The sequence below is a fragment of the Microcaecilia unicolor genome, chromosome 7 (genome assembly GCF_901765095.1).
Source record: "Microcaecilia unicolor chromosome 7, aMicUni1.1, whole genome shotgun sequence".
NCBI classification, from domain to species: Eukaryota; Metazoa; Chordata; class Amphibia; order Gymnophiona; family Siphonopidae; genus Microcaecilia; species Microcaecilia unicolor.
Window position 1 is genome coordinate 28,459,813 of NC_044037.1, and position 17,636 is coordinate 28,477,448.

General features: G+C 43.0%; 1 protein-coding gene across 2 annotated transcripts in view; it reads left to right on the forward strand.

Annotated features, from left to right (window-relative positions):
- The first annotated feature begins 10,806 nt into the window (after positions 1-10,806).
- Positions 10,807-17,636, forward strand: part of TMEM255A (transmembrane protein 255A) — an 81,779-nt gene continuing 74,949 nt past the window's right edge. The window contains exon 1 of one of the 2 annotated variants that reach the window (XM_030209356.1): positions 10,807-11,064. In XM_030209356.1, the coding sequence (XP_030065216.1) occupies positions 11,001-11,064 (64 nt within the window). In that variant the 5' untranslated portion in view covers positions 10,807-11,000. Of the gene's footprint in view, positions 11,065-12,191; positions 12,560-17,636 lie in introns of those variants that run through there. The other variant, XM_030209354.1, reaches the window with a different exon arrangement.

Consider the following 17,636-nt stretch of genomic DNA (forward strand, 5'->3'; position numbering starts at 1 on the left):
TATTCCCAAGCCCCTCCCATGCTCCCACCCCTTTACAGTCACATGCTATCTTATAGTACTACATTTCTGTGCACGTATGTGTAGTATTGTGTACACACCCAGATATAGAATTAGGGGTCACTATTCAGCCGCTGGTGTTATGCCCGAAAATTCAATGTCAGGCCATGTCCAGGCTTTAGCATTGAATTTCTGGGTTTCTGGAGCCAGCCACACCATAGCCAGTTAAGTTGATATCCAGCAATTAACCAGCTATGGTGAACCACATAAAGCTAGGCCTGGCTTTTCTGCAGTCCTTTTTATTCACTTAACCTTGCCAGTTAAGTGTTGAATATCGGCACTTAATCAGCCAAGTTGTGCCCCCGGAATGCCCCCAAAATAGCCGGTTATGCTTTAAGTGCTAACTGGTGATTTTCAGTGGCACTAACCAGTTAAGTGCCACTGCAAATGACCAGTTAGACCCAAACAAACATTTTAACTGGCCAGGAGTCATTTCTGGCTGGTTAAATCACTTTGAATATTTAATTAAATTTAATTTGAGCATTTATAGTCCGCTTAACAGTTAAGTTCTAGGCGGTATACAATCAAACTGAGGGTAACCAGTAAACAATCTTCTTAAAGAGAACAGAAATTACATTGCAACTGGGTTATGTGAATGGAGTCAAATACAGACCGCTAACTGAAGAACATATTCTAACTAGATACATAAAGGAATCCTGTGCAGCAGGAATGGATCCTCAGAAGCTTAGCCGAAATTGGGTGGCGGAGCAGGTTGGGGAAGAGAGGTTGGTGGTTGGGAGGCGAGGATAGTGGAGGGCAGACTTATACGGTCCGTGCCAGAGCCGGTGATGGGAGGCGGGACTGGTGGTTGGGAGGCGGGAAATACTGCTGGGCAGACTTGTACGGTCTGTGCCCTGAAAAAGGCAAGTACAAATCAAGGTAAGGTATACACATATGAGTTTATCTTGTTGGGCAGACTGGATGGACCATGCAGGTCTTTTTCTGCCGTCATCTACTATGTTACTATCCTGCTTATAATCGAAAGAGAAAAACGCCTATATTGTGACCCAAATCGAGAGATAGACGTTTATCTCCCAAAAACGAATAAAGCGGTATAATCAAAAGCCGAATTTGGACGTTTTCAACTGCACTCCGTCGTGGATGCGGACAACGTTGATGGGGGCGTGTCGAAGGTGTGGTGAAGGCGGAACTGGGGCGTGGTTATCTGCCGATCAGAGATGGGCACCTTTCGCCGATAATGGAAAAAAAATATGCGTTTTTAGCGAGAATTTAGGGCACTTTTCCTGGACACTGTTTTTCCACGAATAAGGCCCCAAAAAGTGCCCTAAATGACCAGATGACCACTGGAGGGAATCGGGGATGACCTCCCCTGACTCCCCCAGTGGTCACGAACCCCCTCCCACCACAAAATATGCAGTTTCACAACTTTTTATTTTCACCCTCAAATGTCATACCCACCTTCCTGGCAGCAGTATGCAGGTCACTGGAGCAGTGGACTTCAGGCAGGTGGACCCAGGCTCATCCCCCCCCCCCACCTGTTACACTTGTGCTGGTAAATGGGAGCCCTCCAAACCGCCCCCCAAACCCACTGTACCCACGTGTAGGTGCCCCCCTTCACCCCTTAGGGCTATAGTAATGGTGTAGACTTGTGGGCAGTGGGTTTTGAGGGGGATTTGGGGGGCTCAACACCCAAGGGAAGGGTGCTATGCACCTGGGAGCTGTTTTACCTTTTTTTTTTTTTTTTGTAAAAGTGCCCCCTAGGGTGCCCGGTTGGTGTCCTGGCATGTGAGGTGGACCGGTGCAGTACGAATCCTGGCCCCTCCCACGAATAAATGTCTTGGAGTTATTCGTTTTTGAGCTGGGCGTTTTTGGTTTCCATTATCGCTGAAAAACAAAAACGCCCAGCTCAAAAAAAGATAAACGTCCATGTTTTTTCGAAAATACGATTCGGTCCGCCCCTTCACGGACCCGTTCTCGGAGATATACGCCCATGGAGATAGGCGTTTCTGTTCAATTATGCCCCTCTATGTATACATGATTAGAGTCCTATACAGAGGTCATGGAGTTGAGATTGACCAAGAGACTGGTTGCACGGTTGTAAGTTTTATGTGGTCTTCAAGGTTGCCATTGGGATTGAAGTGGAGGTTAGTTCATGGGATTTGGGCGATTGGTGGTGGTTATGGGGTAGGAGTTTGGCTCTGAAGTATTTTTGGAAGAGCAAGGTTCTTGTTGATCTTCGGACTGGTATTCTGATGTTTGTATCCTCCCTATACCTTTTAAGTTTCTACCCGAGACAATGGAGGGTCAAGTCACTTGCCCAAGATCACAAGAAGTGCCCCTATGAGTTCAACCCTGACCTCCCTGGTTCTTGAGCTCCTGCTACAACCATTGTTCTACTCCTCCACTCTGATGTAAAAATAAGTTTTACTATTTTTGCCATTTGGTGGCCTGTCTTCATTCAACATTTGTTCACCATGAACATTTATAACTCAGCTTACTAGAATCAGGTTTAAAACCACTGAGAAGAGATGAAATGACACTTCATGTTCATTCTAAATGTGTCACATACTATAAGAATACTTACAAACTTATTACAACACAATTAAATTGTATTATATATCAAAAGAACAAACAACTTATAAGTTAAAATGTGCACTGACCCCCTTAAATTCTCATGGATACTACCCTAGTCCATATGGAATATTTCAATTGGTTTTCTTGATGTCCTGTATTTATCCACTCAACGTCAATTAATTGTTTTTCATTCAGGTATATCACTCATACTAGATTCTTCTTCTTCCTCAATGATGAATAATTATAATCCATTCACAAACACTGCCACATCTATTAGCGGCAAAATGTCCTTCGTTCTTCTGGACTACTTTTCAACTCTTTTTTGGGCTGAAAAGTGGGCTCAAACTAAGAAGAGTTGAAAAGTAGTCCAGAAGAACGAAGAATCTAGCATGAGTGATATACCTGTTTGTTCTTTTGATATATAATAAAATTTAATTGTGTTGTAATAAGTCTGTAAGTATTTTTATAGTATATGAAAACATTTTTTGTAAACTTTCTATTTTTGTTGTATGTAGTAATATGTGAGAACGTTATTAGAATTGTTAGGATTCCTATTTGTATATTGTTGACATTCTAAATTTGTGTCAGTAATATGTCTGAATTTACAATAAGTAAAATAAAAGTTCTTATCGTACAATTTGTATGTTTGCATTCACCATCACAGCCTCTATTAATGTACCATAAAATCTAGCAGACTAAAGGTCAATAAATAAAAAATAGATTAGGTGACTGGACTAAGGTAATGCATTTCTTGACTCACCTTTTCACCTTTAACAACTGCAAAATATACTTTTTAATTATTTTCAGCACTTGATATATTGCGAGTGAACCCTGAGGTGACTAGACTATGTGGATACAATTTCTATTAAATGTACTTTGCACTGTCCCTAATGGGCTCACAATCTAAACTCATATTGCTGTGCTAAATGGCAGACGTAAAACGGACGTGCCTACCCAACTTATTCTGTAAGTCGTATATGTAAGTGGCAGCCCTGCCTATACTCTGCTTATATGCAGTGCATTTTGTCTAGCAAAAAAGGTGCTGGTTCTCAAATGCCAGGTCACCCTTCAGGGGTGGAGTGATCATTGAAGGACTCACCCCACAATAGCCAGGACCCCTGCAACCAGTCATAGAATCTATGACTAGGCAGAATTTGTATGTAGAACCTGAGCTCTTTCATTAAAATACAAGAACCATGGGTCAAGTTTAGCAGACAGTGGAAAAGGTGCCGGTACTCAGTACCCCCAAGTACCCCCTCAAAAAAAGCCATGCTTATATGTATGCCCGCTTAGAGTACACATTCCCTTATAGTGTACTTAACACAGGTGACATTTTTCTGTGCCCTTATGCGTGCAAGGCACACATTGCTGCATGTGCCCAATGATAGAATTGCCTTTATAACGTCCCTAAAGTACTCATCTGACAGATGTGTCCTGCAGACAGTGATTTCACTCGCTCTTTCCCTCATATTCTGGACGGGCACCACGCTGCTTCTTTATCATTACAGGCCATGTCTTTCTGTTGTCTTATTTTTTTCATGATTATTTCCCAATGATTCAATGAATCTTTACATTTTTTTTATTTTTTGTTACATTTGTACCCCGCGCTTTCCCACTCATGGCAGGCTCAATGCGGCTTACATGGGGCAATGGAGGGTTAAGTGACTTGCCCAGAGTCACAAGGAGCTGCCTGTGCCTGAAGTGGGAATTGAACTCAATTCCTCAGGACCAAAGTCCACCACCCTAACCACTAGGCCACTCCTCCACTGTTGCTACTATTTGAGATTCCACTAGCAACATTCCATGTAGAAGTCGGCCCTTGCAGATCACCAATGTGGCCGCACAGGCTTCTGCTTCTGTGAGTCTGACGTCCTGCACGTACGTGCAGGACGTCAGACTCACAGAAACAGAAGCCTGCGCAGCCTTCTACATGGAATGTTGCTAGTGGAATAGCAACATTCCATGTAGAATCTCCAATAGTAGCAGCATTCCATGTAGAATCTCCAATAGTATCTATTTTATTTTTGTTACATTTGTACCCCGCGCTTTCCCACTCATGGCAGGCTCAATGCGGCTTACATGGGGCAATGGAGGGTTAAGTGACTTGCCCAGAGTCACAAGGAGCTGCCTGTGCCTGAAGTGGGAATTGAACTCAATTCCTCAGGACCAAAGTCCACCACCCTAACCACTAGGCCACTCCTCCACTGTTGCTACTATTTGAGATTCCACTAGCAACATTCCATGTAGAAGTCGGCCCTTGCAGATCACCAATGTGGCCGCACAGGCTTCTGCTTCTGTGAGTCTGACGTCCTGCACGTACGTGCAGGACGTCAGACTCACAGAAACAGAAGCCTGTGCAGCCTTCTACATGGAATGTTGCTAGTGGAATAGCAACATTCCATCAAGAATCTCCAATAGTAGCAACATTCCATCAAGAATCTCCAATAGTATCTATTTTATTTTTTACATTTGTACCCTGCGCTTTCCCACTCATGGCAGGCTCAATGCGGCTTACATATTATATACAGGTGCTTATTTGTACCTGGGGCAATGGAGGGTTAAGTGACTTGCCCAGAGTCACAAGGAGCTGCCTGTGCCTGAAGTGGGAATCGAACTCAGTTCCTCAGTTCCCCAGGACCAAAGTCCACCACCCTAACCACTAGGCCACTCCTCCACGCAACATTCCATGTAGAAGTCGGCCCTTGCAGATCACCAATGTGGCCACGCAAGCTTCTACATGGAATGTTGCTAGTGGAATAGCAACATTCCATGTAGTATCTCCCATAGTAGCAACATTCCATGTAGAATCTCCAATAGTATCTATTTTATTTTTGTTACATTTGTATCCCACGCTTTCCCACTCATGGCAGGCTCAATGCGGCTTACATGGGGCAATGGAGGGTTAAGTGACTTTCCCAGAGTCACAAGGAGCTGCCTGTGCCAGGAATGGAACTCAGTTCCTCAGTTCCCCAGGACCAAAGTCCACCACCCTAACCACTAGGCCACTCCTCCACTCCATGTTGTTACATTTTGAATAGTCTGTATTTGAAAATGGCAAAGCTGGCTTATACCCGCATAAGTTTGAAAATACAGAAAGCATCAATTCTATTAAAAACAAAACTCGTATCATTTTCTAAATGATTCGGAAGTCTAAAGCAAAAACGAAAATGCCTACTTTGTGCCAAATGTTTAAATATTTGCAGATGAGTGACACTAAACTAAACCCGTCAGCTCTCAGTGGTTAGGTACCAAGTTGAGCTCCAGCTGTGTGGCTCCATCCGGTGGTATCTCAGCCGGGTTTTGACAAAATCAGAAGAACTTTGGCACAGCGATAGAAAACAAAGCAGACTTGAGATCCATCCTACAAATCAAAGATGCATTAAGTCCCTGGCTGTGGTTGCTCAAGGAGAAATGTAAGTGCTTTGCACTGAAACTAGCAAAAGGAAGTGTTACAAGGTGCCAACAACATCAGCTGCAACCAGACTGTGATTGTGGCGGGCAGTGGAATGGTTAACTTTTAAAAGCTATTTCAAGGACCATTTGGTAGACATGACTTAAATTCATTATTTAGAGTTTGCACCATAAACCCTGTGAAATGTGAGAAACGGACTTAAATATGTGAACCCTAGAAGAGACAGAGATAAAACATGATAGAGATATTCAAATTCCTCAAGGGTATAAATGCTGCAAAAACGTTTCAGGGGAAAGACCTTTGGTGGTGTTTATAAGGTTAAAGCAACTGCTCCCTGTTGAACCCTTCCAGCCCATTCATGATTTTATAATCTTCTATCACATCCCCTCTCGGTCATCCTTTCGCTATGCTGAAGAGCCCTAACATGTTTACTCTCTTTTCATATGGGAGGTGTTTTATCCCCTTTATCATTTTTGTAACCCTTCTCTGAACCTTTTTATAGTTCCGCTATGTCCTTTGTGAGATGGGGCAACCTGAACTGCACACAGTTCTCAAGGTGTGGTTACCCCAGGGAGTTATACTGAGGCATAATGATGTTTTCAATTTGTTCTCTATTCCATTTTGAATAATCTCTGCATGGCCGGTCCTAGGGTCTCTGACGCCCCCCTGCAGACTATGAGTTGGTGCCCGTGCGCCCCCCCCTCCGGCACCCACGCACCCCCCCCCCCCAGCATCTCCTTTCTCTCTTCTCCCACCCTGCCCCTGTCCAGCGATTCTCCTTCGCCCCCATCCCCCGCCGCCCTTGGTGCTTTAAATCTTTAATTTACCTCCGTTCCAGCAGCCGCGTCATTTGAAAGCCTTGCCCCGTCTCTAGCCTTACCTCCCTTTGTGAGTTCATTCTGCAGTCCCGCCCTCGAGGAAATGACGTCAGAAGGCGGGACTGCGGAACAAACTCACGAAGGGAGGGAAGGCTAGAGACGGGGCAGGGCTTTCAAATGATGCGGCTGCTGGAACGGAGGTAAATTAAAGATTTAAAGCACCAAGGGTGGCGCAGTATGGCGGCACAGCGCCGCAGCGGCACTCTTGGTATGACCGGCCATGAATCTCTGATGATTTTATGATAGGGAAGAAGAGAAAACAGTGTGACTAGGTTGTGGTCAGAGCTGGAGGGATGCTAGGGTGCATAAGAAAGGGTATAAGTGGTGCAAACGTAGAGACAATTATTCTGTTCAGTTTATTACTGATACCTCACCTAAAGTATTACCTCCAGAAAGATATAAAGAGGTAGCCTCTGATGAGGTACTCTGTTAAATTCTAGGAGTCCTGCTTGGGAATATCACCATATGTGTGGTGTGCTAAACCCTTGCAACACAGTTTTGGAGACACCCCCCCCCCCCTCTTGAATAGTTAGTGATAATGCCTCATTGGTCTCTTTTCTGCAACAGTCCTGCAGAATGGATTAAAGAAGACGACATGTTTTTGGCTAAGCTCAGATAAAATCGTGGATGCTTCAAACTTTCATGTTACTCCAGGACTGCATTTATATACAGATTTAGACAGGAACAAGGTGGCTTTTGAAAGGAAGTGGCAGTTGTAGAACAGGCTAAGGTAGCAAGTAAATCAAGTGAAGCCTATTGAGGGCTGTTGGCTGGAGATCAGGGGTTCATCCACCTGGGCCACCTACAGGCCGGCAGCAGAACTTCACCGTAAGCGTTTGTAGTGGACTGGACTTTGCAAGTACCTTTTCTTTAGTTCATACCAAAACATTTGCAACCTGCTTTATATATATACTAGTAAAAGAGGCCCGTTTCTGAGCAAATGAAACAGGCGCTAGCAAGGTTTTTGTCGCCAACACCCCTCCCCTTCCCTCCCTGCCAACCCCTTCGTTGTTCTGCCATAGCTCCGCCCTCGAGGGCGGGGCCTGGAGCGATTTTGGTGGCTTCACCACCACGAACCTTCAAACCTTTTTGAAGGAAGTCAGGGCTTGGTTTCACCGACGTCAGTGTCCTCAGAACATTGAGGGTGAGTTTTATTATAGTAGATGCCTAAAAGGAGGCATTGCCATCCATAGAGGGACCTGGTCAACCCAGTACACTGAGTGATTCTCAAACCAGTCCTCGGGACATACCTAGCCAGTCAGGTTTTCTTACCAAAGTGCCAAACTCTGGAACTCATTACCCAAGTGTATCAGACACTAACATCAATTATATGCTGTTTAGAAGTTTACTTAAAGCCCATTTCTTTAGATCTGTGTTCAGCTAATATGAAAAGAGAAAAAATTGTAATAATTCTTGCATTAATTGTCTTGAAATGTTTCTTCTTGTTATGTAAGCCGCATTGAACTTGAGCTTTCTTGGGAAAATGCAGGTTAGAAATGTCATAATAAATAAATAAAATAATAACAGAATAAGTTTTCATAGGTAGAGTAGTAATTTGTTTTGTTTTTTTTATTGTAACCGTATCAGTTGGAGGGGATGGTTATAGGGACACCCTAGCACGTGTTATATTCGTGCCGATATTGTTTTTTTTCTCCTGATAAAGAGCCACTAAAACAGACATCATTTTATGAGAATCAGGTGCTCAACATTCAGAGTTTCTATCTATCGATTTATTTACCTATTTATGACATTTATATCCCGCATTAAACATGAATTAAGTTGAAACCTGGAAGCATTAAAATCTTTCTTTTGTCAATAGAAAATAAATCTGTTGGCTCAGGCTGCTTGCTATGTGAATGTTCCATCACCATTTCATTACATATTAAGGGCATTTGCCTTAAACTTTGTTTTAATTCGCTTATCCAGACCTTACATGCACATAGTACAGTATTGTTTTTAAACCCAAAGTTGAATCCTAAGGGTGGTAAAAACAATTAGGTATAAACTGTGTTGTTTCTGACTTTACTTGTTTTGCACTGCTTTGGGTCCTGCTAAAAATTAAGTTTTGGATGTACTCTGTAGAAGTTGTTATTTACTTTTACAATGTGGGTATGGATGCCTGTTCTGGTGTATGTATGTAATAATATTTGAATAACTGTCTATACTTATGGCTATGATTTCTGAACATGCAGCATCATTAAAGGACAGACTTTTAAATGCCCAGTTGGATATATATGCTAATCTCAACTTTGTTAAATATTTCAGACATATCCATCTATTTGCTCCCATGATATAACTGAATTCTATTATTCTGTCTCACTGTATTTTCAAACATAAGCCACATTGAACCTGTTTTTGCTTGGGATAATGTATGATATAAATGTTTTAAAAAATTCCTTTATCCTCCACCTTTTAAGACACTGCCTATCCAGCTGGATAGTGATGGCACAAGGAAAGCAAGTTCAGTCCAGTGATGACTAAGTCAAAAAAAGCTGTCCTTTAGCTGGGCCCTAGTATTGCTATATTGAAAATGTGACCATACCATACCTCTGTGGTTATATTCCACTAATAAAGTTAAATAATTCACTGGATTATATAAACTTTGGATGCATGACTAGAGACACAAACATACACTTATTTATTCAATATCACAATTCTTCAGGTACAGCCATAAAACAACCTTTTAGGGCACCTAACCATTATACCTCTATTCGGGAAATCTAGACTGCCCCAATTTGATTGACTGCACATTTTGTCCTTTAGATTGTAAGCTCCTTTGAGCAGGGACTGTCCTTCTTTGTTAAACTGTACAGCGCTGCGTAACCCTAGTAGCGCTTTAGACATGTTAAGTAGTAGTAGTAGTAGGGTGGGTAGTGTTCACAATGAGCTCCTTTAATTATTGACCACATAAAGATAAAGAGTTTTCAGTTTTGGCACCGTATAAGTCATCACAAGAACAAAATAGAACAAAACCAATGGACTGCATTAGGGGCTTATAGCCCATTTAGTTATGTTTAAACAAAAGAGATCTGCATGAAAGAAAATATTTATTTGTATTTTGACTTAAAAACCACTTGCTCCTGAAACATGTTCAAAACAGAATAATCCATTCGTGTATCTAAAAGGTAAATTTCTACAAAACAGATGAAGGTGTGATTCCATGTGCCCCAATGACAGGAGAGTTTAATTTTACTTCCATTTAATTTCAATATATTCTATCATCTTTATAACACCAGGCTTGCCAAGGCAGCTTACAAACAACAGTCAAGATGAACCCCTCAGGAAATAGGATACCCTCACTGAAATTTGGCCAAGTGTAGAAAAATCATGAGCACAAAATACAGAGGGGATCTTTCACTAAAGCTTAGCTCGAGCTAAGTCATAGTAAAAGACTCCCCCCCCACCGAGTTTCTGCTTTTTCTAGCAGCTACAATAATTGTTTTTTAAAGCTGTTTTCGTGATATGGTGGGCTAATGTGGGATACAAATGCAATAAATAAAATATTCAATTTTGATTTCAAGAAGACAGCAGGGGGTGCGGGAGACTTGACAAGTCTGCAGACAGGTGCATTTCGACTCTTGTTTTCTTCAACCTCCTTGGGTTAAAGGAGTTTCTAACTGCTTTTTCTAGCAGCTACAATAATTGTTTTTTTAAAGCTGTTTTCGTGATATTCAATGTTTATTTCAAGAAGACAGCAGGGGGTGCGAGAGACTCGGCAAGTCTGCAGACAGACAGGTGCATTTCGACTCCTGTTTTCTTGGGTTAAATAGCCGCATTTCGTGTCCCCCCCCCTCAATCTAAGCCCAGGAGACAGTCCCCGGGGATCTGCTCGTCCTGCAGCCAGAGTCCATTCCACCATGCCAGACCGCACCAGCGATCCTGCCTTCCCCGCGGCCGTCACTCAGTCACGTCAACGACGGCCCGCGCATGCGCACCGCTGCCTCTCCGAGCAGCGGGCTAATGTTGTTGTTTTAATGTTCTGCGCGCGGTGGCGGCTGCGGCGGGGGGTCGGGAGGATGCGGCGGCGAGCGGAGGCGCTGCTTCCCCCGGACACTCGGCCGGCCAGGGGCTCCCGGGCTGCTCTTTAGTTCCGAAGCGGAGGCTTCCCGGGTCTAAGCATGCATCGGCGTCTGACTCAGCAGCAGCACGCGTGCAGGCTGACGGTGCCGGCGGACTCCACGGGTGAGTAGTAGCCCCGGTCGGTCCGAGCTTTCCCTCGGTTTAATCCCGGGCAGGACGAGCAGATCCCCGGGGACCGTCCCCTCCACCAATGTGTGTTTGCTTGCAGTAGCAGCTGCTGCTCAATAAACAACCCAGACAACATAGTGTTTCGTTATTTGGGGACAAGATTATATTATTCTGGGGGGGGGGGGGGGGGGGTATTAATTTAATCCGAAAAAACATTTATTACATTATTCAGCAATTAGATTTCCTTATTCCGGGGTACAGTTATATATTATTCCAACATAATATTTCATTATTTCGGAATTGTGTCGTATTATTCTGGGACATTATTAAGTAGCATCATCCCAAACTAGAACTCCATTATTTTGGGACAGTATTTCATTATTCCAGGATAGTGTTATTGTTCTGAGGTACAGTTACATTACATTATGCTAGGACAGTGTGACATTTGGGACAATATTGCTATATTCTGGGACAGTGTAACATTATTTCTGGAAAATATTTTGTTATTCTGAGATGGTGTTATATTGTTCCTTGATAATAATTTATTGGGATAGTGTAATAATTTATTATGTTGGGACAGCATGGTATTTCAGAGGAACTGAAACGAGCTGTGCTGCTCCAGTGCACTTCTGTAATATCTATACTTAGTTTATTTACTTTCAATTTGTTGTTGCCTTGAAGCTTATTTTTTTAAGAGAGCTGGTGAGGAATAAGTCCTTGGCAACATAACAGGAGAGGGAACGGAGCAGTAGCTGTCTGGCGGGGACTGGCTGCTTACTGCGCCCTCACCTCCCCCCCCCCCTCTCTCCTCCCCCCCCCCCCCTCTCTCCTCCTTTTGTCCTCGGGAGCTCTCTCTCTCTCCCTCCCCTACCCCCCCCCCCCCATCCCCATGTATCACCACCCGCAGCCTCTCTACCCCTGCTCAGGCAGCTATCTCAAGTGAATGGGAGAAAGCAGGTAAAGAGGGAGGAGGGAGGCTGCAGAATCACAGACTAGTGATAGGGGAGGGATGAGAGAAAATAGAGGGTGAGATTGGTTGGGGAAAAGCAGAGAAGACCAGGCTGGGCAGGAGGCAGGGAGGTGAAGGGACACACTGGAATGAGAGCACCAAGGGGAAGAAAGGAAGGTGGAAGAGAAGGAAGGAAGATGGAGAGGAAAGATGTACAAACAGATCTGACAGATGGAGGAAAACAGAGATGCTGCAGCTGTTAGAAGAAAAGAAAAAGTCAAGGGTTTGAAAAGAGAAGGAATAAAGTAGAAACACAGGGAAGACCCAAAATAAAAGGAGCAAGCTGACTAGATAAGACAAATCAGAGCTGCAAAATGTCCGGGATTGGTTGAACTGCTATTGTTTCCCTTGGTTAATTGATTGTGTTTTACGGGGGTTGGGGAGAGTGGAACTGGCATTTCCTACAGATGGTCATTTGTGTTCTTGGATTCAGAAGAGGGACTGGGGATGTCATCAATGTGGACTTCGGAGGAGCAGCAGGTATGCAGGCAGACCTGGGTATCGGAGTTGGGTAGAGGAACATAGAATTGAGTAGAGGCTGATGCCAAGAGATTCAAGGTATTGCAGAAAGACTATGGGGGTAGAGGGTTAGGTGAACAAGAACTGAGATGGAATAGAAGGAGTGGATTGGGAGGTTCTGATGGGATGAGCAGAGTGCACGTGCATGAATAAGACTGCATTAAGGTGAGGAGTTCAAGTTTCAAATTTTATTAATATTTCATGTACCACCCATGAGAAGTACTTCCTGGGTGGTATACAATTTGTAATAAAAAGAAGGGTTAGAATTTAGAGGAAATATAAAAATGATCGTAGTAAGGAGTGAGAGAAGATGGAAATAAGCAGAACAGGATAGGAAGAAAAGTTAGGAGTAGTGTAGAGCAGACAACCCAAGTGGCACATCCAGGGTCTCCTCCCAGATTCTTCTTTCAGAAAAAAAATCAGTCGGGGACGGCATCTCCGAATAGAAATGCCTTTAGTCCAGATTTAAATTTTGTATGAGGTTGTTCCAGACGAAGATGTAATGGAAGGGTATTCCATAGGGATTGTCCAATTACGCTGAAATTGTTTTGTTCTAGCAAAATCGTAGCAGATATGATGGAAGGAGGGGGGACAATTAAAGTATTTGATTGAGAGACACGAAGGGCTGTAGATTTGTAAGGGATTAGATTCTGAGATGTGTACTTTGTGTATAATGGTTAAGATGCTTGTTGGGGATTGCTGCGTGTGGGCTAAGCTTATAAATGATCACCTGTGTCTGTTGTGCTTTTACAAAATCATAATTCCCAGTCACCACATAAGCTGCCTTGGGACACTTTGCTGTACCTGAATGCTTCCTGGAAACAAGTGGTTTTATGTTGTGAATTGGCAGGTAGAACATGGCCGTTGGGTGACTGCCTATGATTTAAGGCTCCCTCAAGGGGGACAAAGCTCAAAATGCCATTTACAGGTGTTCTCTTTGGCTGCCTGAGTCTGTAGACAAGGCTAGTTCTCAACTCATTCCTCGGAACACGTCTAGCCAGTCAGGTTTTCAGGATATCCGCAATGAATATACGCGAGAGAGATCTGCATGTACTGCATTCATTGAATGCAAATATATATATGTTATGCATTTTCATCCTGGATATCCTGGAAACCGGACTGGCTAGGTATGTCCAAAGGACCCGGTTCAGAACCCCTGCTCTAGAGTTAAAGATGGTAAGTGACCAGGACCCCCTGTACTTGTAAGAGCAGAGGTTTCCATTTCATAATTCAGCTATATCTGATATTGTAGCAAAAAGGTTAGAATGCGTCAGCTGCAGAATGATTTACTTAGTTTGTGCTCTGCATTGCTGTGCTGTACATCTGTCTTTGCCAACACAGCTCCTAAAGTTGGAGGCTGTTTTCTAAAGTATCAGATGCAGCACACATTTGAAGCTGTAATCCTTAACTAGTTAAGAAATCCAGTGCATTTCAAGTTTATTTATAACATTTCATAGACGGATGCCCTCGCAGAACTTGTTCCTAGAACTGTGAGTTGCCTCGCATCAATTTCTTACAGAATTTCTATGACGTTCATTTGTTTTAGGTCTAGAATTGCCCCTTACAGCATGGGGTTTCACTTTCTTTAATTGTATTTTCAGCTTCTGGAGAGTATACAGACAAAAAAAAGCAACACTGGGCCTTCAAGACTGAGACAACGGGAGTAATTTATTGATCAGTGACCCAACACGGGCCGTGTTTCGGCGTGAAACAACGCCTGCCTCAGGGGTCAGCGTTTAGATGTAAGTGGTTTATAATGTGTATCTGTGCAATGCCTCCAAAGATAGACGGGTAAGATCTTTAAAACCAAGCTCACCTGACACCTGTTTAAAAGGACAGCCATGATGTAGAATGTGAAAACTCCTGTATTAACCTTGTCTTTTTGCAAAAGCAAAACATATGTTTTACTTTTTCAAAAAGACAAGGTTAAAACATATGTGTTGCTTTTGCAAAAAGACAAGGTTAATACAGGAGTTTTCACACTCTACGTCGTGGCTGTCCTTTTAAACAGGTGTCAGGTGAGCTTGGTTTTAAAGATCTTACCCGTCTATCTTTGGAGGCATTGCACAGATACACATTATAAACCACTTACATCTAAACGCTGACCCCTGAGGCAGGCGTTGTTTCACGCCGAAACACGGCCCGTGTCGGGTCACTGATCAATAAATTACTCCCGTTGTCTCAGTTTTGAAGGCCCAGTGTTGCTTTTTTTGTCTGTATACTTTCTATGTATGCTGTTTACCCTCTCTGTTCGGTCAGCTTCTGGAGAGACCACACGCTGAGTATTCCAAAAATAAATTGAAATATGAAATATTCCAGAAAAATAGTGACAGGAAATAAAGAGCAAAAATTGATAAAATTGCACAGAATCCTTGAATTATTAGAGAATTTGTAATGCATAAGGTGCCCGCACTTTCCCAGTGACAGTGTATGCAAATCAACTATGCTGGTCACTTTTGCCTTGGAGCCCGATCGCAACGCTGTTTTAAGACTTTCTCTAAGACATTTAGAAAATCTGTTCTTGGGCTCAAAGGTCCATATTTTTCCAGATCTCTCAAAGCCTACACAAACTAGGCGCAGGGCTTTTTTGGAGCTGCATCCTAGAGCGTTGGAACTGGGAATAAATTTTGTATTACGATTTCCTTGCATATGTAATTTACTGCTTGAGGGTAAACATTTTCAGTTTGTAGACCCAAAACAGTTAAAAGAATTTCTTGATGCTAGAGTAGATATGAATGTTGTATGCCCTCCATAATTAGTAGGCTAGGGTCGGTAACCCGAGGTAGCAACCGTTAAACTATTTTCTTAAATACTTTATGTTATTAATGTTTCTTAATCCTTGGAATCTAATTTTCCGTAAATTGTGGACGAATAGGCCTTAAAGATTTTTTTTCCTTGTTTTATTATGGATTTCCTGATTGTAATGCCGATTGCATATTCACAGTTTGTAGTGAAATGTTGAAATATATTAATCAATAAATAAACAAACAAATATTTATTACTTGCACTGTGAGAGCAAATATTTGTTGTACAAATCTTAAATAAAACCTGTTTGCTGTGTTGCTCAGGAATGTGTTACAGTGAAAACAGATATTGACACTTCCAGTGGTCAATCTAGCCCAGTATCCTGTTTCCGACAGTGTCCAAGCTAGGTCACAAGTTCCTGGTAGAAACCCAAATCGTGGCAATATTCCATGATACAAATCCCAGAGCAAGCAGTGACTTCCCCATGTCTGTCTCAATATTAGACTATGGACTTTTCCTCCAGGAACCTGTCCACACTTTTTTTTTTAAACCCAGATAACACTAACTGCTGTTACTACATCTTATGGCAAAGAGTTCCAGAGCTTAACTATTCGTTGAGTGGAAAAAAATGCTTCCTCCTATTTGTCTTAGAAGTATTTCCATGTAACTCCATTGAGTGTCCCCTGGTCTTTGTACATTTTGAAAGAGTGAAAAATCGATTCACTTCTACTCATTCTACACCACTCAGGATTTTGAAGCACAGTGGGCTGAGAACCTGGTGAACTGGGGTGACCCTGGGCAAGTCACTTAACCCTCCATTGCCCCACGTACAAAACTTAGATTGTGAGCTCACTAGGGACAGAGAAAGTGTCTGCATATAATGTGAACTGCTTTGGTTGTACCACAGAAAGGCTGTATATCAAATCCATGACCCTTTACCCTTTTACCTCTTGTATCTACTGAAGGGGGGAGTCACTTTTCTTTAGTATAACATAGAAGATTTAGGAGATTCTGACATGGGTTGTTTACAGGAAAATGGTGCTTCTGTACCTGTTTACTATTTAGGCTATATTTACAATTGCTATTAAATTTAAAATTGAAAACATATGAACGCAGTGTGAGCTGTTAACATCTTGGCTGATAACTTTCTTCCAGAGTTCATTAAAAGTCCAGCTTTAGGTTTAGCAGCTGCACTTTGATGAAAAGCTGTTGTTAATAATTTTACAGGAGATGGTGCCAGCTTTATGAAGCGGACTATTGTTAATTCAAAATTAGCATAGGGGAGTGTTGTGATCTTGATAATTACCGACCTATCTCAAACTTACCATTTCTTTCCAAGTTTGTATAAAAAAAACAAAACTTTTTTTTTTCTACCTGTGGTTCTAGAAAAGAACAATCTGTTACATCCTCAGCAATCCAGTTGTAGGCAGGGCTTCAGTACAGAATTTTTTTTTTTGTTACATTTGTACCCCGCACTTTCCCACTCATGGCAGGCTCAATGCGGCTTACATGGGGTAATGGGAGGGTTAAGTGACTTGCCCAGAGTCACAAGGAGCTGCCTGTGCCTGAAGTGGGAATCGAACTCAGTTCCTCAGGACCAGAGTCCACCACCCTAACCACTAGGCCACTCCTCCACTGTTGCTACTATTTGAGATTCTACATGGAATGTTGCTATTCCACTAGCAACATTCCATGTAGAAGTCGGCCCTTGCAGATCACCAATGTGGGCCGCACAGGCTTCTGCGAGTCTGACGTCCTGCACGTACGTGCAGGACGTCAGATTCACAGAAACAGAAGCCTGCGCAGCCTTCTACATGGAATGTTGCTAGTGGAGTAGCAACATTCCATGTAGAATCTCCAATAGTATCTATTTTATTTTTGTTACATTTGTACCCTGTGCTTTCCCACTCATGGCCTGCTCAATGCGGCTTACATGGGGCAATGGAGGGTTAAGTGACTTGCCCAGAGTCACAAGGAGCTGCCTGTGCCTGAAGTGGGAATCGAACTCAGTTCCTCAGGACCAGAGTCCACCACCCTAACCACTAGGCCACTCCTCCACTGTTGCTACTATTTGAGATTCTACATGGAATGTTGCTGTTCCACTAGCAACATTCCATGTAGAAGTCGGCCCTTGCAGATCACCAATGTGGGCCGCACAGGCTTCTGCTTCTGTGAGTCTGACGTCCTGCACGTACGTGCAGGACGTCAGACTCACAGAAACAGAAGCCTGCGCAGCCTTCTACATGGAATGTTGCTAGTGGAATAGCAACATTCCATGTAGAATCTCCAATAG